The 24,742-nt window shown below is 34.5% G+C and overlaps 1 protein-coding gene across 8 annotated transcripts in view; it reads right to left on the reverse strand.

Moving 5' to 3' along the window:
• PIK3C3 (phosphatidylinositol 3-kinase catalytic subunit type 3) overlaps window positions 1-24,742 on the reverse strand; it is a 155,094-nt gene that overhangs the window by 74,696 nt on the left and 55,656 nt on the right. For 5 of the 8 annotated variants that reach the window (XM_033412468.2, XM_049697943.1, XM_049697942.1 and 2 more), the window contains exons 7-12: window positions 23,776-23,847; window positions 19,426-19,530; window positions 18,524-18,616; window positions 10,005-10,223; window positions 1,687-1,841; window positions 1-91 (exon numbers count right to left, since the gene is read on the reverse strand). In XM_033412468.2, coding sequence (XP_033268359.1) covers window positions 1-91; window positions 1,687-1,841; window positions 10,005-10,223; window positions 18,524-18,616; window positions 19,426-19,530; window positions 23,776-23,847 — 735 coding nt within the window. The remainder of the gene's footprint in view (window positions 92-1,686; window positions 1,842-10,004; window positions 10,224-18,523; window positions 18,617-19,425; window positions 19,531-23,775; window positions 23,848-24,742) is intronic. The other 3 variants (XM_004283538.3, XM_033412469.2, XM_033412470.2) reach the window with 3 other exon arrangements.

Raw genomic sequence — 24,742 nt, forward strand, 5'->3', positions numbered from 1 at the left:
TTCCAGATTTTCACCATCTGAACTTTCTTTTGTTTTAGATGCAGGAGGAGGGGAAGACACTGGAGGAAGAGGGCTGGTTATAATTTGGGAGCTGAAAAAATAATAGGAGATATCACTGATATGTAAAATATTCTTTCTGTAAGAGAAGATACACATTTTTAGCATAGTTCACCTCAACTGTGTCTGGTTAAAGCACTACTTCCTAAAGTATGTTCTGTGTAGGACTAGAGTCACATTATGTTCTGGAAAAAGAGGCTGCATAGTCAGAGAATATGGGTAATAGCCTCTTTGGGATGTATGTGCAAGTTTGCATGTATTAAAGTTTCTGATAAATACTATAGTTTTTTTAAAAAAGTACATTTTACTTTAAGCCAGTATCTTCCAAACATATTTGACCACAAGACAAACCCCTACCTTTTTTAACCTTTTTAGAAAACATACATATTAGTGACCAGCAGACCATAATTTGGGAAATACTGGGTTATAGTTTACAACCTATCATGAAATTTTAAATAGACTTCCAATAAAACGTTCTAGGGGGCATAAGTAAGACAAAGTTAAATAAGCATCACTAGAGACTGAAGGCCTCCAATGTACAGTGGAAGAAAATGTAAGGGGTCTCTTCTCATAAAAACAGAAAAACACAAAGCAGCCTACGTAAGAAAAAATGTCTTTTTCCTGTTTCTCAGTTCTCCTGCAAATGAAAAACAGAAGATAAAAACAGCATTATCATTACGAAAAATTCAGAAATATAACCTTGAACTCACATGATAATCAAAATAATTGTACTAATTCAGATAATCTGAATTCTAGACCTCCTCTGTCACTGACAAATCTCATGACCTTCACAAAACAACTTTATACCTTAGCCTCAGATTTCTCACCCAAATGTTCCTATTTATCTCAAATTTTAAGATTTTATGAAAAGCAAAATGGCAAAACAGAAAGAACAAGGGCTATGGAGTCAACTCTACCTAATTTGCAAAATAAAAAACTTTGGGCAATTTACTTAACTTCTCCTTAAGTCCTTCATATCTAAATTAGGGATATGAATACCTACCTCAGAGGACTACTAATAACAGGTTTAATATATGTGGACCATCTCTTGGTGTCTGCTACAGAGGTGGGAGTTCTTAATTGTTATTACTGTTAATAGCTGACTTTCAATTCAACTAACAGGTTGTTTTAACTACTGAAGAGGTGAAAAACAGTCAGTAAAAAATACAACTTTACAATAAAATATTTGAGTCCACTAACTTGCCGCATCTTTTTTTTTTTTTTTGCGTGAATAGCAATATCTGACACAAAGCACCATGTGTCAGACACTTTTCTAAATGCTTTATGTATTAACTCATTTAATCTTTCAACAATCCTTAAAGGTTACTATTGCTATATCCCCGTTTTTAAGATGAGAAACTGGGGCCACACAGAGAATATTTAATTTACACAAGTTTACACAGCTAGTAAGTGGCAGAATAAAGATTTTAACTAAGGAATTCTGACTGTATAGCTTGCAAAACACTGCCCTGTAATATAGTGGTTTGTGTTCTGTGAGTGCACATGCCATATTCACTGGTAAAACTTCCAATTTAGGGTTCAGTACATCTGGGGAAAAATAAAAGAAGACAATCTGAAAAGGTGGAAAACTATCAGATTTGAAAATAATTCCTCCCTGTATATCCGTACCTATCTATTTCTGCAGAATTTATTCCAGAATTCGACACACTCTCTGACACTGAACCCTGACTATCCTTCTTGGTGGGTTCTAATCCATTCTTTATGTCATCAAAATTTTCATATTTGAGAGCTTGGACCAGCTGTAATAGGTACATCAACAAATCCTGGAAAACAAACAAAAAATAAGCTAATATTAGAAAAAATGCAATATGATTATAGACAAGTTACGTCTAATTATTCCTAAATATCAAGCTAACAATTTACTTTTATCTACCACTTATCAGCTGTGTTACCTTGGGCAGATCACTAGGTTTCTTAACCTCTTGGTGCCTCACTGGGTCCTCACCTTTAAAATGGCCATAATCATATAAACCTTAGAGATTGAGTTGTGAGGATTAAACCAATTAATAGAAAAAAGTCACAGAATAGTGCCTGGCACAGACTAAGTGACCAGTAAATGTCTTGTTTAAAATGGTATCCCACTGACATGTACACATTGCAATATTTAAAATAGATAACCAACAAGGACCCACTGTATAGCACAGGGAACTCTGCTCAATATTCTGTAATAACCTAAATGGGAAAAGAACTTGAAAAAGAAAAGATACATGTATATGTATAACTGAATCACTTTGCTGTACACCTGAAACTAACACAACATTGTTAATCAAATATTCTCCAATGTAAAATAAAAAATTAAAAAAAAATAGTATCTCAAAATCAAGGTGAAAATGAAAACAAAGAAAAAAGATTGAGATGGTTCATATAAAACTGAGAAATTAACAAAGGTTCCTTTTTTCAGCAATAGATCAGATAACGGCATTTTAGGTCTACGATTACATAAGAAACTCCAAATTTTCAAGTTTTCTAAGTTTCTGTTTCATAATCTTTTCTGGTTGGGATTTTTAAAAATATTACCTTTTTTTTTTTTTAAAGAGAACTTGGAGTTTAAAGAGTTCAGAGTTTAGAGAATCTGGGTTGCTTCTTAAATGGAAAATACAATGAAACAGACATTTTAACACTCTTGCTTAAAGGAAATGTGTACTTTCCTGCCAACTACCAATAATGGCTTGAAGAAAACAAATTTCTAAATCTAAATTTCTCATACTTCTACTGACAATCGAAATAATTTGGACTAAAAAAGTGTCAACAGAGTAGTTTTTACCTGAGTTTTTCCCTTAATGTAAAAAAACTCTAGGTTTAATCTTCAGAATGGAAATATTTCCTATCTTACTCTATAAATATAGTTCTTAGCCCTTCCCAATGACTACTAAGAAAACTCCAAAAATTTTGCTTTTAAAAATAATTACAGGGCTTCCCTGGTGGTGCAGTGGTTTAGAATCTGCCTTGCCAACTGGTTAAAGCCCTGGCCTGGGAAGATCCCACATGCCGTGGAGCAACTAAGCCCATGCACCACAACTACTGAGCCTGAGCTCTAGAGCCCGTGAGCCACAACTACTGAGCCCACGTGCCACAACTACTGAAGCCTGCTGTGCCTAGAGCCTGTGCTGCCCACACACCGCAACGAAGAATTGCCCCTGCTCACCGCAACCAAAGAAAGCCCTCACGCAGCAATGAAGACCCAACATAGCCAAAAATAAATAAATAAATTTAAAAAAAACAAAACAAAAAATAATTACAAATTGAAGAAACTCACAAAACTCAAAAAAAAAATTTAAAGCATCTATTGTCTTCCAGTTCCAATTGCCACTCAGGCACTTAAAACTCATAATTAGATAATTTGAGACTTCGTGACTATCAGTTCAATTTCAGTCACCTTTCCTTAAGCCCAGAAACCAGGTTAAATCCCTTGTAAATATTTCATGGACCACTCTTTCCTTTCATGTCTATAACAACTATGGCATTTGTAATTACTTGTTTATTTACTCTTTGTCATTTCTACTATTTTATAAATTCCATGAGGACAGACTACTTCCCAAAAATGTATTTTCCCTTACTTAAACCAAAATATATTCTTTTCATATTTTTTCTTATATTGACAGTCAACATTTCTTTTAATTACGAAAAGCAATATACATGATTTTACCACTAAATACCATTTTTTCTCAAAAAATTAAATGAAACGTTAACTGGCTTATTAATTCTTACTCAAATATATCAGCATCAGTGGCCAGGGAAATCAAATGACTACCAAAGCATCTCTATAGTGTTCTGTTTCTATAAACAATTTTTAATTGGATCAATAAATGTTTGATTTTCTATTATTTTATTTGAGATTTATGGCATCTAACAGCTAGGTATGCTTATATGCTTATTTTAAGAAACAAAATTACATAACAGAAAATAGATTAATCAAGTATCCTCCTTAGGAGGTATAAGTAATTCAGTTTCACTGCTAGCCTTGAATGCTTTGGAAATGCTGCTGAATGTATCACCTAGTGTGTTTTCCCAAGTATAGAAAAGACTTACTACATGAAATCAAAAACGCTGCATTGTTATTAAATTCCCCAGGAAGGAGAAATTTGGAAGAAAACTCCTCTTTTTAAGTCATTCATCACAATCTGATTATGTTAGCCATCTGGTATTCTGTATTCAAACTACACTTTCCTTCATTTGTATGAAAATGAATTAACTTCAGTAGTAAGTACAAAGTCTGTTTGCTCATTAAACAGGCACATCTTGGAAAATATAAAATTCCTCCAAGCATGAAGGACATAAGCATACAAGTAAAACAAAACAAACAAAAAATCATATTTCTATCTCAGGCAATTAAGTAAAAATTTCCCAAGAGCTATGAAATACTATCTAGATAGCAATCACCATTCTTCTCAAGAACAAGTTAATTCTAATGCTTCAGAATATAAATGCAACGTTCACTGTCAAAATCACTCCCATTTCTTATTGAATTAAGCGTAACTCTTCATATAGACATTTACAGTTTGACAGTTACAGTTAGATACATGGGTTCTGACCTTGCTTCCCAGACAGCCACATATATCCCACACTTCTGTTAAAGCGAAATATTTTCTATTTTTCCTGTACTTTTCAATCTCTTTGCCTTTGCTCATATTGCTCATGTAAACTCATGTTCAACTCTGAAAATTCTCTTCCTTCATTGTCTATCTCAAATGCCACTTCTTCCTCAAATTCTAATGGGGAATCTCTCTCATTTTGAGCCACACAATAGTAAGAAATATGGCTTTTAAAAATTCTGAAACAGAACATTAAACAAATCAAATTCAGAAAGATATTAAAAGACTGATTAATATTTATTTATAAATGTATGGTGAGTTTAACATTAGGAATTCAGCATCTATTTCATGCATAGTATTATTAAATATCAATGTTTTTCAGACAGCATGATGCTATACCTACAAATTACAGGGACCCACCTAACACTTAACAGAACTATCAAGAAACATCACTACAGAAATTAGATAAAACATAAATATTAAAATAAAAACACAGTTTTACATTTAACCAACAAACAGAAATAAGAGATAAAAGGGGTGAGGTAGTTCATAATAGTAACAATTGTCACAGAATAAATATAATGTTTTAAAATGTGAAAAAAAATTTATAAAATTATGACTGAAATAATCGTGTATCTCCAGGAGGGAAGATTTAATATCATAAAGATGTTAATCTTCCCTAATATAATATATAAATGTAATGTAATTCCACGTAAGATTCTGGTGGAGTTTTAAGAAAATGACAAAATTGTTCTAAATTTAGAATAAATATACAAAAATTATAAAGAAAATTGTTTAAGAAAAAAAGAAAGGGAGGGGTTTTATCCAATCATATATTTAAAGTTATTATGAAACAACTGCAATTTTTAAAAGTATGATACAAGCATAAAAACAGAAGGTTCACAAAGAATTATCAGAAAAAAGCATATGTAAAAGGCATATATATTATGACAATAATTCCAATGTAAGCTACTTATTCAAGAATATGGAAAAACATATATTCAAAAGTCTATTCACTAAAATAGTTACAGCAAAAGATTAGAAAACAACTGCCTACCAGAAGGAGCTGACTGGTTAAATAAATTATAAAATAAATTTGCAGTAAAATATTATGCTGCTGTTTGAAAGGAATAAGGTACATCTACAGGTATCCACTAAGTCTAAAAACACAGTGCTTTCCTACAGATTAAACGTGCCTTTGACATCATTTGCCTTGATATTCATTTGCCTATGTTTCCAGACTTTATGGACACCAAATATATGTGCTGAAGATGAGAAAATATCCAAGATTATACTGTTCAATTAATAAGGCAAGGTTTTAACAATATGTATAGGATATTCCTATTTTTCTTAATTTTTAAAGAGGTGTAAATATATACCATACATGCATGTATATGCTTGCAATTTGCATAGAAAATATATGAAAAGATAAAAGAGTGGCTACCTTTCTAGGGATAAAAAACGGCTGGAGAAGTGGAGTTGTTAAAGGAATATTACTTTCTATGTTACTATTTCATTTACAATTTAAAAGCAAAGAGAATCAGAAAACAAAAGATGATAATATCATATAGTAAAGGAACAAACCAAATGCTGTGGGATCAGGAAATAAACAAACAAAAATGCCATCTGCTTCCTGGAATGGTTAAGAGAGGTTTCTCAGAGATGTTGAGGTCTGTGCTACAGCTTTAAGGATGAACAGCAGGAAGACTCCACTAAGACAATGAAGTAGCATATATAAAGGCCTGGCAGGCCTAGCTACTGGAAGGACTACAGCATATTGAAAATATCAGACTGCCCAAATATAAAACACAGTATTTTTCATTCAAGTTTTTTGGTCATCCAAGATGTGGATATTTAGACAAAGTGACCTTTGACGTATCTTTGATGCTATGATTATATAATTATATTATATATCATTATGGGTTTGCCAAAAGGTTTGCTCATGTTTTTTCCGTAAGATGGCTTTAGTAGCACTTAGTTGTCTTTAACTTCTTTCAAAACAATTTTGTTAGATCGTATTGTGACAGCTGTCATATCAAGTGTGCCTTTAAAAAAAAAACTTACCAAAATTGGTGAATTTTTGTGTAGCCATTTTAATATTGAGGATGGAAGAAAAAAAAGCAACATTTTCGTCATATTATGCTTTATTATTTCAAGAAAGGTAAAAGTGCAACTGAAATGCAAAAAAGGATTTGTGCAGTGAATGGAGAAGGTGTTGTGATGGATCAAACGTGTCAAAAGTGGTTTGCGAAGTTTCATGCTGGAGATTTCTCACTGGACGATGCTCCATGGTCGGACAGACCAGTTGAAGTTGACGGCAATCAAATCGAAACATTAACTGAGAACAATCAACATAATACCATGAAGGAGATAGCTGACATACTCAAAATACCCAAATCAAGCGTTGAAAATCATTTGCACCAGCTTGGTTATCTTAATCACTTTGTTGCTTGGGTTCCACATAAGTTAAGCAAAAAAAACCTTCTTGACCGTATTTCCACATGCAATTCTCTACTTAAATGTAACGAAAACGTTCTGTTTTTAAAACAAATTGTGACGGGAGATGAAAAGTAGATGAAAAGTAGTACAATAATGTGGAATGGAAGAGATCGTGGGGAAAGTGAAATGAACCACCACCAACCACACCAAAGGCTAAATGATCTTCATCCAAAGAAGGTGATGTTGTGTATATGGTGGGATTGGAAGGGAGTCCTCTATGATGAGCTCCTTCCGGAAAACCAAACGATCAATTCCAACAAGTACTGCTCCTAATTAGACCAACTGAAAGCAGCACTCAACGAAAAGCGTCCGGAATTAGTCAACAGAAAATGCATAATCTTCCATCAGGATAATGCAAGACCGCATGTTTCTTTGATGACCAGTCAAAAACTGTTACAGCTGGGAAGTTCTGATTTATCTGCTGTATTCACCAGACATTGCATCTTCGGATTTCCATTTATTTCGGTCATTATAAAATTCTCTTAATGGAAAAAATTTCAATTCCCTGGAAGACTGTAAAAGGCACCTGGAACAGTTTTTTGCTCAAAAAGATAAAAAGTTTTGGGAAGATGGAATTATGAAGTTGCCTGAAAAATGGCAGATGGTGGTGGAACAAAATGGTGAATACACTGTTCAATAAAGTTCTTGGTGAAAATGAAAAATGTGTCTTTTACTTAAAAACCAAAGGAACTTCTTGACCAACCCAATATATGGTTATATTATCCTCTGAAATACCAAAAAACATTTGAAGTTTATAAAACCATAAATGTTATACTATTCCACAGACAAAGCAAAAGCAAGGAGAAATTTTAAAACGATTAGAAATGAAAGGTACAACATGAATGATTTTAGTACAAAATTGACATAATATAAATTTACAATCCTTCAGCATAACTGTATGAGTACAATTTTCAAAATTCTGCCCCAGATAATTTTTTCTTCATAACTGTCAAGTGACATAAGCAGCTGTTATCACTATTTTTTGGATGGGAAACCGAGGTGAGAATAATATATGTTCCCAAAGACTTACAGGTACATAGAGAAAAGACAAAATTCAAATCTTAATATACATCTGAAGAGTCAGTAGAAACTGAACTAAAAGACCTTTTATTTTTAAGCTAAGTATACACAAACCTCAAAAACACCCCAAGGGCTTCCCTGGTGGTGCAGTGGTTGAGAGTCCGCCTGCCGATGCAGGGGACATGGGTTCGTGCCCCGGTCTGGGAAGATACCACATGCCACGGAGCGGCTAGGCCCATGAGCCATGGCCGCTGAGCCTGCGCGTCCGGAGCCTGTGCTCCGGGAGAGGCCACAACAGTGAGAGGCCCGCGTACCGCAAAAAAAAAAAAAAAAAAAAAAACCCAAAACTAACAACCATATTTTGCAGTTTAGGATGCATGCAGTATTTCTATCATTATTCTTTACGTCATAACAAAAATTATAAAATGGTCTAGAAATAGTTCAGTACTTGCATGAATACTGTTAACTCCAGAAACAATCAAATGCTTAGCCTCTAAGCTTGTAAGGCAACAAAGTCAGGCAATCAAAAACAATGATTTACAGTATTTCTATTTAAAGTCTGAACCCATGTTGAGGGGGACTATCTTAACTATAGCCCAGAGGCCTTTCTGTTTGACTCATGTCAAACGTAGATAAAGACTTAATGACTAAAGTGAAATTTCTAATGAATTTCAAAACAAACATTTCAGTATTTTAAATAAATATTGTAATAATTTTTTACTTGTGATATAGTAAAAACAATAACAGAGAAGATAATATGCTGAATCACAATGCTAGGAATTGCTCTTTGATAGGAGAGTGAAAAACATCCTATTCCAATAAAATTATACAATATCTGAGACTTACCTCAAAATAATCTAGAGGAGGGTAGGGAATGGGGAGGAGAGAATAATTGGTGTTAGAGATGAAACAAATCGTCTATGAGTTGGCAGCTGCTGAAGATGGGTAAATTATGTATGAGCATTCACTATACTACTTACTTCAGTGTTTAAATTTTATTGTAATTAAATACATATACAACTATCAACCTTAATAAATGCTGCATTTTGCTTCTTGAAATTCAGATACCACTTTGAATTCAAAATAATGATTGGCACTCCTATATATATTGAGGCTTGAGAAGAGTCATCCCATATTCCATAAGCCTTGCAGGCTAGCATAAACTATTAGGTTATGTTTGAGAACACATTCCCTCTATAAAAATTAGTAAGTAAAAAAATTAGTGAATTCATCTACCGTATTAGGAAATTACTAAAATTCAAAATCCAGCAATGCTTTGGGTCAACAGAGTTTTCTACCTTCCCTGGTGGCCTTATATGTATATAAATAGCCACCATAATGTTTGTAGTCTTTCCTTTCCAGAGGATTCAAAACCACCTTCAGAAAATCTACATATACACATAATTGTCAGTAGCTCAAAGTTTAAAGGAGGGGTTTGAAAGAGAATATGATGACCATGCACCTCTATGCTTTAAAGGCCCCAAGGGCTTTTCAAGGCTACAATTAAATGTGGCTTGTTGTAGACTGACTGATAGAGGGAATCCGAATTATTCCCTAGCTGGTACTGCATTAAACCATTTTTCACTAGAATTCCTTTTTCCAGACAGAGCAATACAAGCTCTACTGCCAGGTAAATGTCCTGGGAGAGACTGGCCTATCACGTAACAGATCAGGAAGTAAATTTTCATTTCAGAGGAGTCCTTGGAGGAATAGTTTAATTTTGCTTCTGCAAACACACATAGTATATCCAGTTCCCTTTTAAAAATTTCCCTCTCTCTCTCTCATACACACAAACACACACACACAAACACACACACACACACACACTCTCTCTCACACACAGAGTCCATAATCAGGCTCTAGTTTAAAATTCACCCAGTTGAAGAGGAGTAATGCATAACAATGGACCTCATCATCTGCCTGCCGTAACCGGGCAACAGCATAACGCCTCACTGTTGGATTGGTGTAATGAGAGGACAACAGCTCCAAGGAATCCTCTACATCCATTGGCTTCCATTTTCCCAGAAGTTCCAATGCCTGTTTGGCCTCCTGGGGTAGATCCCAATTAACACATTTCAAGAACTTCGTCAAAGCCTAAAATCAGAAAAGGTTTAATAATTAGAAGCAACAGCTTATTCTGGGATAGGAAGGGTCAAGGGTGACTAGGCAGAGCTCAGCTTGGACTTGATGGCAGAGTCACAAAGTCAACGATTGACTCCTTACATAAACACTTTGTTTAGTGTTTAGTATACACACAATCCTAGAAAAACACTGCAGAACGAGGAAAAAAAAAATCATGTTCCTTGTAACTATGTTTTTTTCAGGTCAAACCACTGTGAATTTTTAAATTTTCTTCAGCTTTTCTTCATTTTGCTTTCGTTATTTTAAAACACTGCAGACCTCAAGACAGGGAAATAGTTGATGCATGTCTCACGAACTCTGAGATACCTTAGAGAAAACCTTCATTTTACAACATCGACATGTGAGACATAAGAGATTGCAGCCAGTGAATGAGAGCCCAAAGTCAAGAAGGGCAGAACCCCACACTTGAACACCTCCCAGAGTCAATGGTTTTCCTAGATACTCACATACAAGGACTCAAATGAAGTCAAATATGTATGTCTCTTTTACACAGAGAAGTAACTATTGGGGAATTAGTGTTTAATGGGGACAGAGTTTCAGTTTAGGAAGGTGAAAAATTCGGGAGATGGATGATGGTGAGAGTTGCACAACAATGTGAATGTACTTATTAGTGCCACTGAACTGTACAGTTAAATATGGTTAAAATAGTATGTTTTATGTTATGTGATTTTTACCACAATTTAAAAAAACATTTAAAAAAAGACAAAAATTCCACAGTAACAATAATAAAAATAGATAAATACATAGAAGCTCCAGCTTCTGTATATATATTCTGATTCAGCTGGCTGTTTGCAGAATCATTCTGGAGCCTCACTTCTTTAGAAAGGTAGCGAAGTCTTCATAAGACTGTTGGGTAAGTAAACTACCTTTGAGCATATCATTAACGGCTGCATAACAATAAATGCTCTTTAAAGAAAGGTTTATACCTGTTTTCCATAAAAAGCAGTCCCTATTGCCAGATCTCCCTACTGGCAACACTTTCCTGGCTGATCCCAAGACATTTTCTTTTCTCTTCCTCTATGAATTCATCTCTTGAACAAAGATAACTTCAAAATTTTAAATTCCTGCTCTGCCCAATTAAAAATATTTTCATTAGTAAACTAATCAAGTTCTCAAAAATGTTCACTTGGACAATAAAACACAATTACTCGTTAGTATGACATAAAAGGAATCTTCATTCCCATTCCCTAACTTACTCTTAATTTAACTAAATAAAGGAAAAAGGCACTATGGAGATGATCTAGTCCAGTGCTCAAATTTGTATATAATCTCAGTGAAGTGGCTTGCCCATCGTCTCAAAATGGTGACAGGCTAGACCCAGAATCTAAATCCACTGACCCCCAGCCTATGCATGTTACACCAGATGGCTCCCCCTTATCATTAAGGCACTGCATCTCCTACTTAGCTAGGCCCATGCCCCCTTGGAGCCATTACTCCACCAACACTTATTTCCTAAATCTGTTGTAGGAAAAAAATGGGGTGCAAGAGGAGGGTCATGTCCCAGGTCTTGAGTGAGTCCCTGGGACTGGCCACCTAGTGAGGGTCCTTGGATTCGCACAGGAGAGAATTCAAGAGCCAAACACAGTAAAGTGAAAGCAGGTTTATTTAGAGAGATACACACTCCACAGACAGAGAGTGGGCCGTCTGAGGAGAGTGGTCATGGGAGATACACGTTCCATAGACAGAACGCAGTCTGTCTCAAAAGGCAAGAGTGGCCCAGAAATGTGGGGGTGGTTAGTTTTTATGGGCTGGGTAATTTCATAGGCTACCGGAAGGGAGGATTATTCCAACTATTTTAGGGAAGGGGCAGAGATTTCCAGGAATTGGGCCACCGCCCACTTTCTGGCCTTTTATGGCTGGCCTCAGAACTGTCATGGCGCCTGTGGGTGTGTCATTTAGCTAATGTATTACAATGAGTATATAATGAGGCTCAAGGTCTCCCGGAAGTCAAATCTTCTGCCATCTTGGGCCTATTAGGTTCTAACCAGTTTTTGTGGTATCCTGTTCTTAATGGTTGTATCATTCTTTTAATGGTTGTGCCCTGCCCACTTCCCTCCTGTCTCAAATCCATTCCCAATTCCGGTCAATTATTTCCTGGCAATATTTCCTGTTGTTCCCCTCAGATTGACTCTCACTATACCAAACACCTAGAGTTTGGCACAGCCTTCTAGCTAAGAGCTTCAACACCAGTTTCTTTTCTAATCATTTCACAGACTGTCAGACACTCAAGCTGGAAGTGATTTTATTAGCACAAACTTCCACTGTCAGCAGAAATTTACCTTATAATATCTCTGACCAAAAGAGACCCAATATTTACCTAAGTAATTCCAGTGACTAATTTCCAAAGTACTCATTGTATTTAGACAGTGAAATCATTTTTGTTGTTTTTTAAACCTTGGCTTCTTTCTCAAAACATTCCTTGATACCTCTCACCACAATCCAAACCTGTGACTCTCATTAAGCTCTCATTGCCCCTCTATGCTTCAACCAAGCTAACCTATTTTATAATGACTGTCTAACTTCCGTCTACAAGGAGTTCCTTCCTTCCTTACACTCTTCGCCAAAACTTTAGTGTCATCTTATTTAAGGCCAGCTTGTCAAAATCTCAACTTTTCCAGGCAGTTTTCAGCAACTTTCAGCTCTTCTTTTAGTAGCTGCCTCAGTTTTACTATCTTCATTTAAATGATGCTCTTCTAACTACCAAACGCTTTTCTGGGCATTCTTATGCCTACAACTGGAGTCTGCATCCCCCAAGGATAGCTATCCATTTCTTCTGCACCTCCTGCACACCATTTAGTGCAGTGCTTGCTCTCCATATAAAAACATGGACTGCCCTCCTAACTTATTCTATGCATTTATTTTTCACTTCCAAAATGTATTTCTAGACTGAATGTGGAAACACAGCAATACTTCTTAAACAACTACAGTGAAAGCTTTGCCATTTCACAGTACATCACTGGTCTTAATAGAAATGTGCAGGTATGTACTTATTATAAGCAAATCTTGCAGCAGGCCGATGTACTCAGTTCAGCAACCAAAACAATCTAACTCCCAGATTCTCAGATTTATAGATTTATTAGTAAGATTTACGGAATACAATGCTGCCAGGGAACTTAAGACACTGTACAAAGATTTCACAACTTGATAATGCTAAATGTTACAAATGTAAACAAGGAGATAATAGAATGAAGGAGGAAACAAGAAGAGTAATGAGAAAGAAAGGAAGTGTAACAATTTGAAGACAGCGATAATAATGATGATACTTAATCTCAGGTCCTTTAAAGATGATTTATTGATCTATGTAAAACAAAGGTACAGGATTCAAATGCAATTTTATCCCTAGAGCTTCCACAGATAGTATAGGCTTTAGACTAAGCCAAGGTGTTTGGGTTTAAATCTTAATTTCCAGCTCCATCAATTATTACTGTGTCACATGGAGCACATTATTTAACTTTTAAGTGATCTATCTCATAAGGTCATGGTAAAAATTAAATAAGTTAATGAATATAAATGCTTAAAACAGGATATATATATATATATATATAAAATAAATAGTTGATAAATGTTAATTATTTCAACTCTGATATTATTGTTCTATTTTTGTTGTTGAGTCCAGCATCAAATGTTAACATTATTGTATGTATTACCATGTTTTATATTAATAGCAATAAATATTTTGTTAACCTCCTTTCTGATCTTAGAATCACTTCATTGTTATCTCCTACTTTTAGAATCATGATCACATTTCAGAGCTGAAAACACTGTATTTGTCATATATATTTCTAATATTAACTTCTACCAACTAAATTTTGGAAATTACTACCATGTTGTTAAAGGAAAACCTGTTCTACTCAAGACACTTCTGACATCAAATGTGTGGGTTGTCCACATGAACCAATTCCCTAATTCTCTGCAGACACTAAGTGTTCTACAATTTAACTGAATTCTGACACTCAGTGCAGATTGCAGAGGTTAAGGGGTTAGTCTCATAAGACTGCTTCCCATTTCAGATGCCAAGAGCAAACACTGGATTCTCAGGTACCCATACTTCAGCCCAGCTTGGTTACATATTGGGGATTCCCATGACCCTTCCTCAGGCTCAATAATTTGCTATAATGGCACAAAGAATTCAGAGAAATATATTATAAAAGATATAAATGATATATCTTTTATTATAAAAGATATAATTTATTATAAAAGATATAAATGAATAACCAGGTGAAGAGGTACATTAGGCGAGGTCCGGAAGGGTCCTAAGCACAGGAGCTTCTGTCCCCATAGTTAGGAATGTGCCACCTTCCTAGCATACTGATGCATTCACCAACCCAAAAGCTCTATAGGTTTTCATAGAGATTCCATAACGTAGACACAATTGATTAAATCATTAGCCATTCTTGAGTTATTAATTCTATCCCCAGCCCCTTTACGATCTCTCCTCCTCCCTCCACAGAGGTCAAGGGTGGGGCTGAAAATTCCAACCCTCTAATCAGAGGTTTGGTTCTTTTGGCAATGAGCCCCACTCTCCAAGAGTCACCTCATTACCATAAATACAAGTATAGTTGAAAGGGGCTTATTATGAAAAACAAAAGACACTCCTCTCATCCTTACTACTCATGAAATTCCTAGGGTTTTAGAAACTCTGTGCCAGGAACCAGAGATGAAGACCAAATATATGATTTCTTATTATATCACCGTATCACAGCTATTCTAATATTTTAAATTCAAAACATTCAAAAACGAAATATCTCCTTACTCTGCCCCTTCCACTTGCCGTATTTCCTTATTTCAGTCACTCAGGCCTAATTCTTGGGAATTACCTCCAAGTCATTTTACACATTATCCTCCCCTTCCTTTGCTCTCCAATACAGCTCTCAAAATCCATACATAAGCCTCCTAATTATGTCTCTTTTTTCATTCTCAGCTCTGCTCCAATCCACCTGGTTCCTCTTCCTTAAAACATCACTTACTTAGACACATTCTGTTTGCTTTAGGGGTTTCCTATTGCCAGTGATATCCAACTCCGAACCACAGAATTCAAGGCTCATTACAATCTGATTCCACCTTTTCTATTTAAAGAATGTTTCATACAAACTTTTCTGTCTCCTGAACCTAGCACTCTGCCTTATTCATGCTTTTCTTTCCCATGAAAAATGATCATCAAATAAGAATGACCATCAAAGTTTGTTCAAACTTCAAGACAAATCTTGGCTCTGTAAAACCTCCCTCATATCTTAGCACACTGATCTTGTTCTCCTTCACATCTCTACTATAGTAATTACCTAACTGTTTACTAATAAGACAGTGACCCTTTATCAGTTACTATCCTCTACTTCTCCATTTTGGTTTTCCCCAAAACAGTTTAATTTTAACAGTTTCCCCAAAACAGTTTTAATTTATATGAAATTTACAGGGACATAATACCTCGAAGCTCAGAGCCTTAAATAACTCTAGGCCAAGAGTTGATACCAAATGCTTGCTGAATTGAATTCATTTCTGCTATTGTCTGCCATCAACTTCTTGCCAGGAGGCACAAATATTATTGTCCTGATGTCACTGTCTCAGAAGCAGCCTCATAAGAGCATTCAGTGTGCATCACTATTACCTTCACCATTATGACTCTTCCTACTATTTTTGTTCCCTAAGCATAATGGAAAGGCATTAATATAACGGTTATTTTTTATTAACATTTTAATAAGAAAGGCCATTTACCATGTTAAAAGCTGATTTTTTTTTTAAAGTTGAATTTAAAAAGTTACAATAGTCACATTTTGAGTTCTGCAAAAATGAGTCACTTCCTATATGCTGTGGACCACAAAATTAAAAATACTTCATAAATTCAACTGATTTTGTTGGACAAACTTATTACTGTGAACTTTTCAGGTACAACATCAAGTCTAGACTAGAGGGCTTTTTATCCGAAATACTTAAGACAGGTCATTTAGAAAAAAATAGGTGGAAAGACCAAATTTATTATTATTTAAATTATTTATTTAAAAAAATAAATAAGAAGTACAACTTTGTAAGAACCAATTTCCACCAACTTGTTTCCTGAGCACTGCTTTCTCTCTACGAAATCTTTTCAGCCTTAGGGCTCAACTGTCAAATAACCTAAATCACAGTTCCTGAGAAACTGGCACTGAACGAATTTCTTTTATAAATAAATTAAAGGACAATGGTACAGGAGTATTTATTTTCTACAAAACCCATTTTAAATTATTACAAAGATACAAATGTAGCTATTTTAATAATTCCTTTGGTTACTTCAAGACCAATATATATTTGGCTTTCTGAAAAGTGCTTCCTAAACAAAAAACAGTGTTTACTCTACTCTAGTGATCTTAAGAATCCTGTAATATGTCCTGAGAAGTGAAGTTTCATCACCTACCTTTCAAAAAGTTGAAATCAATTAGTTAAATGAAACTTGTCACACACTTTATATCACTTGAGCATTTTTCTTTTACACATATCTAGAAGTAATTGAATTTCAGTGGGAAGTGACGACTTGTTAAAACATAGTTTTCCTTGGAAGCCTTTCTATCTAAGGGAGTTCTGCTTTGTAAATCTATTCTATGCTTCTTGAACCTATACATTCTAACAAGTTTAATTCAATATATTACTGCGTATTTTTAGACAGCACTGTGCTGCATTCAAGATGCAATTTCTGTGACCAAGGTTATTCATTTAACAGAGTATCACGATACTAACTCAATCTTTTTATAAAACACAAAAATCATAAACCTGTGCTTCTGCTGATGAATCTTTCCTTCTTTGCAGGGATAAAGAGAATAACACTCAAAAGCTATAGCAAATTTAAAATTCCTCTCTCATTCTTGTTATAGATATAAAAGAGAATGGATATGATTCATCTACAAAGAATTTCCCAAGGCATCAATAAAACATAAAGAAGAAAAGCTGAAGAGTTAAAGTGAGCTGTAACTGGATTTTTATCTTTACTTTAGAGACTAAAGGAAATACAATTGTTTCAGAAAAACAAGTTAACAAAGTAGCTAAAGACAATCTCATAAGATTGTAAACATTCATTCATTCTCAAATAATTATATATCTGACAGATATTAATTTTCCTGATGCTTCTCTGTTTTGCCCACAATGCATTTCAGAATTCCTGTTACAGCATGCATGATGCTGTATTTTCTGTATAATCCTCTTTTCTATGACTACCTTCTCTACTAACTCATAAATGTGAGCCTATCAAGCAGCAGCATTTATAAGCTTTGATTCTGCACAGGTTCCTTAATCTCTCTAAGACTCAGGTTTCCTCATCTGTAGAATAGTAACAATAATATCTATATTGTGGGGTTGTTGTGGGATATCAAATATCTCTGACACACAGTGGTTGTTTAATAAATGCTGGTTATTATTATTATACCTTAACAGTCTTTGAACCTATGTTCTAAGAATTTACTGACTATTTTATGAACTAGAAGAGACTTAACGTTCACTATAATTTAATGGACTCATATTAAATATGAGGAAACTAAAGCAGTCAAAAAGCTTCTTTGTAACAATAAATAGTAATAAATAGTAAGCCTCAAAACTAAGTCTCTACACTCAAGTCTAGTGCTTCATCCCAATTCTCTCTCTCCAGAAACTTTATCTACTCCATAGTTTCATTATGGAAAGCAAACGTCTAGTTCTGACCTAGCCTCTATCCTCTTGCCAAGCTGGATGCCATTCCACCAACTCAATTTACCATTTCAAATTACATTTCTCATACTCTCTCTCTAGCCACATCTCCTCCAGAATTCTATAGTTCTTTAAATAACATAAATCTTTTGCCGGCCACCCAGGCTCAAGGAGGTGAGAAGAATGAAGATAAAGTGAGTCAACATTTACTCTGCACCTACTATGCATTAAGTACCCAACCAGGTTATTCATCTGTATTATCTCACCTGTGAAGGAGAGTTGTCATAATTAGAAAAACGAGGAAACAAACCTTCCAAAGCAACTTGCCTCACCTTACCCAGTAAGAATAAGTTGTAGTGCTGGAAACTGAGCCCAAGACTCTCTGACTTAACCCATTCAGACATTGTCTATACATCAACAAATAGGTACCTGTGTCTTTGTGTTTTAACTTTTTAAAAAATGGAGTAACAATATATATTACTCTATAAACCTTTCTTTTTTCAAGTTTGACAATAAGTCTGTATTTCTATGGCAGTTTTACTTCATTTTGCTCATTAGCAACAAAGTTTATAGATAATTTTATATATGAAAATATTCAAGAAACTCACTTTTTCTTGATTAGTAAGATAATATCTAAACTTCCATACAAGATCTTGTTCTTCATATGTAAGTTGCTTGGTTGGTGGATAACTCACAATAATCTACAACAAAGAAAAAAAAAACTACTTTTGTCAAATAAAAAAAATCTTCCTATATATTTCCATTTCATTCAAAATTTTTCATTCATTTAAATATATCTATAATTGAACTATTATAGAAGCAAGGAGAATATACATGCAGCCAAGTAAGACTTAAATTTGCTGCATTTATCAGTTCAAAAAGTATATTAGAGTATAAGAGGAGAAAAAGATAAGATAAAAAAAAGTCAAGTTCCATATTAAAAAAAACGTATGTAATTGCAGAGCTAATTTACTTCAACCAAAGACACAACAAATCCAAATAACAAAAGCTCCCCCCCACCAAACTACTGCATGCAAGATAGGCTCAAGGATTGTACAACACCGGGAACAGAGACAATAATCTGTAATAACTGCAAATGGAAAGTAACCCTTAAAAATTGTATAAAACATTTTTTAAAAAATAAAAATGAGGGAAAAAGTCCCCTCCCCCCAACACACACACAAGGAAAAGAAAAAAAAAAAAAAAAACACCCAAATGATAAACATTTCTCTTGTTAAGTCAGCGGAAGCTCAGGCAATGTATCTTAGGGCCAGTTTCTAAGAACACTATATCAAGAAAGCATATACTATTTGCAGTTCTGTCTCTAGGGCTAATATATTTCCTGAAAGCCCCCAAATGATATAAAACTACAGAAATGTGAAGTTGTTGAAATTACATAGGGTTCATTAACCTGTGTCTGAATCACTTTTAAGTGATGTGCTATCGCATCAGTTGCAACCAAAATACCCACTTAATTATTTTTAAATTAATATTTTATAAATTCTCTTACATTCAGTTGATCTCTTGTGGCAGCATTAGGTTTGAGATCGTGGTCAGAAGGTCCACTTCTTAAACTCCGGGCAAGTTTGTGGTGTTTGCTCTCAACTAAATTTTCCTATAAATTATTTAAGAATATTAAGCAACAATGTAAATTTCACCAGTAAGCAGTTTCAACAGCCACTTAGAAATAGAAAAGTAAATAGTTACTTATTTAAGACCAGTTTATAATATTTAACATTTTATTCGTGTTACAACTTTAGTCTCCTATGTATCTTGTGGTGATAGGGAAAGTAAGCATAACTTATGCTTCACCAGGCGCACTTGAGCATGCCATTCCAGTTTCTTGTTTTAACTCTCCATTGTATTCAGGGTTTTATACCCTCTACCCACTCAAATGTTACCTTCATTCCAAAATCTCCCCTGGCAGCTCAGATTAAAGCACTCCCGCTTCCTATGAGCTACTAGTGACTTCGTGATATAATTGTATTATCATCTTAGAGTTTAACTGCCAGTAGTAACTGAGGGCAGGGACAATGAATGACCAAAATGCTTAACTATTTTACCTATGGCCAAAATCATTAGTTTTGAACATACTGTCTTTGCTTAAGAGACTTTATTTTATTCACTTTTTCATGTGTGAATTGTCTGTTCATGTTTTTTTCCTAATTTTGCTTTTTGGTCCTTTATTCTTCAGTTTTTAAGAGTTCTTTACACATTAGATAAATCAGTTCTTTGCCTGTGATGTATGTCACAAATAGTTTCTCCCAGTTTGTCAATTGTCTTTTGACTTAACAGTGCTTTTGCCATGCAAATTTTTTAACATAGTCAAATTTATCAATCATTTCTTTTGTTGCTTCTGGATTTTGACTCAACGTTAGAAAGTCTTTCCCTACACTGATAGTAAAGTACTAGTAAGGTTTCATTTTATAATATTTAAATCCCTGATTCATTTGGAGTTTTTCCTTATGTATGGTGTGATGTGTGGATTTGATTCAATTTCATCTTTTTCTAAATGGCTCATTCCCCAACACTATGCTCCAGTGATGAAATGCCACCTTCGTCAATTTACATATGTACTTGGATCTAGTTCTGGGATTTTTAGTCAGTTCTACCAGTCCATTTGCATATATACATGTACTAGTACCACACTTGTAACTGTAGAGTCTGTTTTATTGTCTGATACAGTGATATACCAGCTTAGCGGCACTCAATGTTTGTTAAAATATATTCCTCTGTTTAGTTAATACTAATGGCTACAAATTAAAATTTTTTAACATGGGGGTAAGGAGGGTAGCTTTTTTTCTTAATTTTTTGTTTTGTTTTTCCTTGATTGTATTTAAAACTAAAAATTGTTGACAGAGGTCCTAGATCTTTGTTTTTTAATTACAGCATCCATAATATTAAACCTATAATTGTTGACGAGCGTTTTCTTTAGAAAAAAATACACTAAATATACAGACATCTCATTTACCTGACATTTTGGTAGGAGTTAATATGGTCCCAGTATGACAAAACTTGAATACTCTCAACCATTTTGAAGGTAACCATTAGTGTGTTTCAAATATCCAGGATGCAAAATACAATTTGATTTTATAATGAAAATTCAGTGTCAATTTTATTTTTATTTTTTAACGTTTCTATTGGAGTATAATTGCTTTACAATGGTGTGTTAGTTTCTGCTTTATAACAAAGTGAATCAGCTATACATATACATATATCCCCATATCTCTTCCCTCTTGCATCTCCCTCCCTCCCACCCTCCCTATCCCACCCTTCTAGCTGGTCACAAAGCACCGAGCTAATCTCCCTGTGCTATGCGACTGCTTCCCACTAGCTATCCATTTTACATTTGGGAGTGTATATATGTCCATATATATATTACCACTCTCTCACTTTGTCCCAGCATACACTTCCCCCTCCCCGTGTCCTCAAGTCCATTCTCTAGTGGTCTGCATCTTTATTCCTGTCTTGCCCCAGGTTCTTCATGACCATATTTTCTTTTTTTTTTAGATTCCATATATATGGGTTAGCATACGGTATTTGTTTTTCTCTTCTGACTTACTTCACTCTGTACGACGGACTCTAGGTCCATCCACCTCGCTACAAATAACTCAGTGTCGTTTCTTTTTCTGGCTGAGTAAATTCCATTGTATATATGTGCCACAACTTCTTTATCCATTCAGCTGTCGATGGACACTTAGGTTGCTTCCATGTCCTGGCTATTGTAAATACAGCTGCAATGAACATTGTGGTACATGACTATTTTTGAATTATGGTTTTCTCAGGGTACATGCCCAGTAGTGGGACTGCTGGGTCATATGGTAGTTTTATTTTTAGTTGTTTTAAGGAACCTCCATACTGTTCTCCATAGTGGCTGTATCAATTTATATTCCCACCAACAGTGTATGAGGGTTCCATTTTCTCCACACCCTCTCCAGCATTTACTGTTTGTAGATTTCTTGATGATGGCCATTCTGACCGGTGTGAGATGATATCGCAATGTAGTTTTGATTTGCATTTCTCTAATGATTAATGATGTTGAGCATTCTTTCATGTGTTTGGTGACAATCTGTATATCTTCTTTGGAGAAATGTCTATTTAGGTCGTCTGCCCAATTTTGGATTGCGCTGTTTGTTTTCTTGATATTGAGCTGCATGATCTACTTGTAAATTCTGGAGATTAATCCTTTGTTGGTTGCTTCATTTGCAAATATTTTCTCCCATTCTGAGGGTTGTCTTTTGGTCTTGTTTATGGTTTCCTTTGCTGTGCAAAAGCTTTGAAGTTTCATTAGGTCCCATTTGTTTATTTTTGTTTTTATTTCCATTTCTCTAGCAGGTGGGTCAGAAAGGATCTTGCTGGGATTTATGTCACAGAGTGTTCTGCCTATGCTTTCCTCTACAAGTTTGATAGTGTCTGGCCTTACATTTAGGTCTTTAATCCATTTTGAGTTTATTTTTGTGTATGGTGTTAGGGAGTGTTCTAATTTCATTCTTTTACATGTAGCTGTCCAGTTTTCCCAGCACCACTTATTGAAGAGGCTGTCTTTTCTCCCTGGTATATTCTTGCCTCCTTTATCAAAGGTAAGGTGACCATATGTGTGTGGGTTTATCTCTGGGCTTTCTATCCTGTTCCATTGATCTATGTTTCTGTTTTTGTGCCAGTATCATATTGTCTTGATTACTGTAACTTTGTAGTATAGTCTGAAGTCAGGGAGCCTGATTCCTCCAGCTCCGTTTTTCTTTCTCAAGATTGCTTTGGCTATTCAGGGTCTTTTGTGTTTCCATACAAATTGTGAAATTTTTTGTTCTAGTTCTGTGAAAAATGCCAGTGATAGTTTGATAGGGATTGCATTGAATCTGGAGATTGCTTTGGGTAGTATAGTCATTTTCACAATGTTGAATCTTCCAATCCATGGTGTCAATTTTAGATCTATTAACTTTATTTTATTATGCTAGGCATAGGATCTGTGAAGGTACTTAGGTGTTTGTTTCTAAGATTCCCGAGTGACCTTTGTTTTCTAACTTTTTATTCGCTTTTCCCCCCTATTTCTTCCTTTGATGTTAGGCCATCAGCCATTACTTCCTGCTCTAATGAACTGTATTTACTCCAGTCATCATGTTTTCAACTTCCCATGTACTACTTTTTATCTACTTTGTTCTGATTAGGAAGGTAATTAATCTAATTAGAAATGTATAAAATAAGGAGAAAATAGTTCAGAGTGATACAAATGAATTCTAAGTGTAAATATCACAGTATCTATTATGTTGCTATAAGGATTTTTTGCCTGGAACTTTCTAAATCTGAAGTCATCAAATTAAATCTCTGCTGCAAAGTAGGAATTCTTCCTCTTTCTTATTCCTGAGAGAGCTATCATCTCAACAATCCAATGCAGGTATATCAAAATCCTCCAAGACACCATAATCCAAATTGAATAGTTCTAGTAGCTACAATAATCTTCCCTGTTTTTCAACAAAATCAGTCTCCCTAAAATTTCCATCCATTGATCTTAGTGTTATCTTCTGGTATAAATAAATTTCCCTTCTGTTATGATGACAATCTTTCAAATACTTGTTACCCCAAGTCCTTCAAGACTACATTCCATAGCTTTTTCAATAATTCAAACAAAATGGTTCCCCAACACTATACTATCTTGACCTTTTTTGAAGGTGTTAATATTTTTTGCAAAGATTCCATCTGAACCTGATTACATATATCAATAGCTGAAGTGAATTTATGAATCACCTTTAAATAACCAATGTAGTTACAGATATAGTTTTTAAAAAGAAAGTGTATGATGTGGATCTAAGTCATAATCACTCTGGAAAAAAGAATTTTCTTAAGAAATTTGACAATGACTCACCATAGACATCTGAGGGTCAGGAACTTTCACTATCTCAAAGCTTGTTAAGATTGGAGATGACTCATCACCATCCTGGATTACAGCATAACAAGTTTAAAAAAAAAAATTTTTAACCAAACGGTTAAAACGTCATACATGATCATGTGCACTCTAATGTATTTTAATTTTTAATGAACATCGTTCCTCCCTTTAAAATATTATCTTCTTTCAACTATATTTTAAAAATACATATCCATTTTTTACCTTTTGTTGCTGATAAAATATTTTGAGAAAAATAAACTCTAACAATAAAAAAAATCTGTATTATAGTTTTTAGAGATATGAGGTCTGGAAATTAGTAGATTGTCTCTGTCCGGATTTTGTTTTCAACTTTGTTTACAATGACTGAGTCAAAATAGTATGTCCTAATTTTCAAACTGAGAACAAGAAACCAAAGAGTATAATTAAAATATGGCACAATGGATCTGTCACATCATTTGCAAAAACTACTAAGTGGATTTTGGTAATTTTTCAAATTATCACAATTAAGTTCCACTCAGATAAGTAGAATTTTAAATGTGGGTTAACATTACTCAAACTTACATACGACTAGAAACTCAGCAGCATTGCTTCTCAGAGGATACTTAACGCAATGCAAATTTGAATAGCAAGAATCAATCCATCAATTCTTAAGAAATAAATCTGTTTTATTTTGTTGGTATTATCATTTTTGAAGAATTTTGGCTTTTACTTTTATCCAATTCAGGCAAGAAAGGTAATTCTGCATAATAAATATCACTACATACATCCTGGAAAAGGATAAACTAATTAAGGTTGAAATTCATTTCCTCACAACTGTACACCTAGCGCCAAATTTTTCTGTCAATTTCCAAATGCTAGCATATTTTCAATTTTAAATATGAACAACAAAATCAGGAGAGACTGAAAGAAGGCAAGTATTGTGACTTTACTTTAGGTTCAGTAATTG

Source organism: Orcinus orca, chromosome 15 (assembly GCF_937001465.1).
Source record: "Orcinus orca chromosome 15, mOrcOrc1.1, whole genome shotgun sequence".
Classification (NCBI taxonomy): Eukaryota; Metazoa; Chordata; class Mammalia; order Artiodactyla; family Delphinidae; genus Orcinus; species Orcinus orca.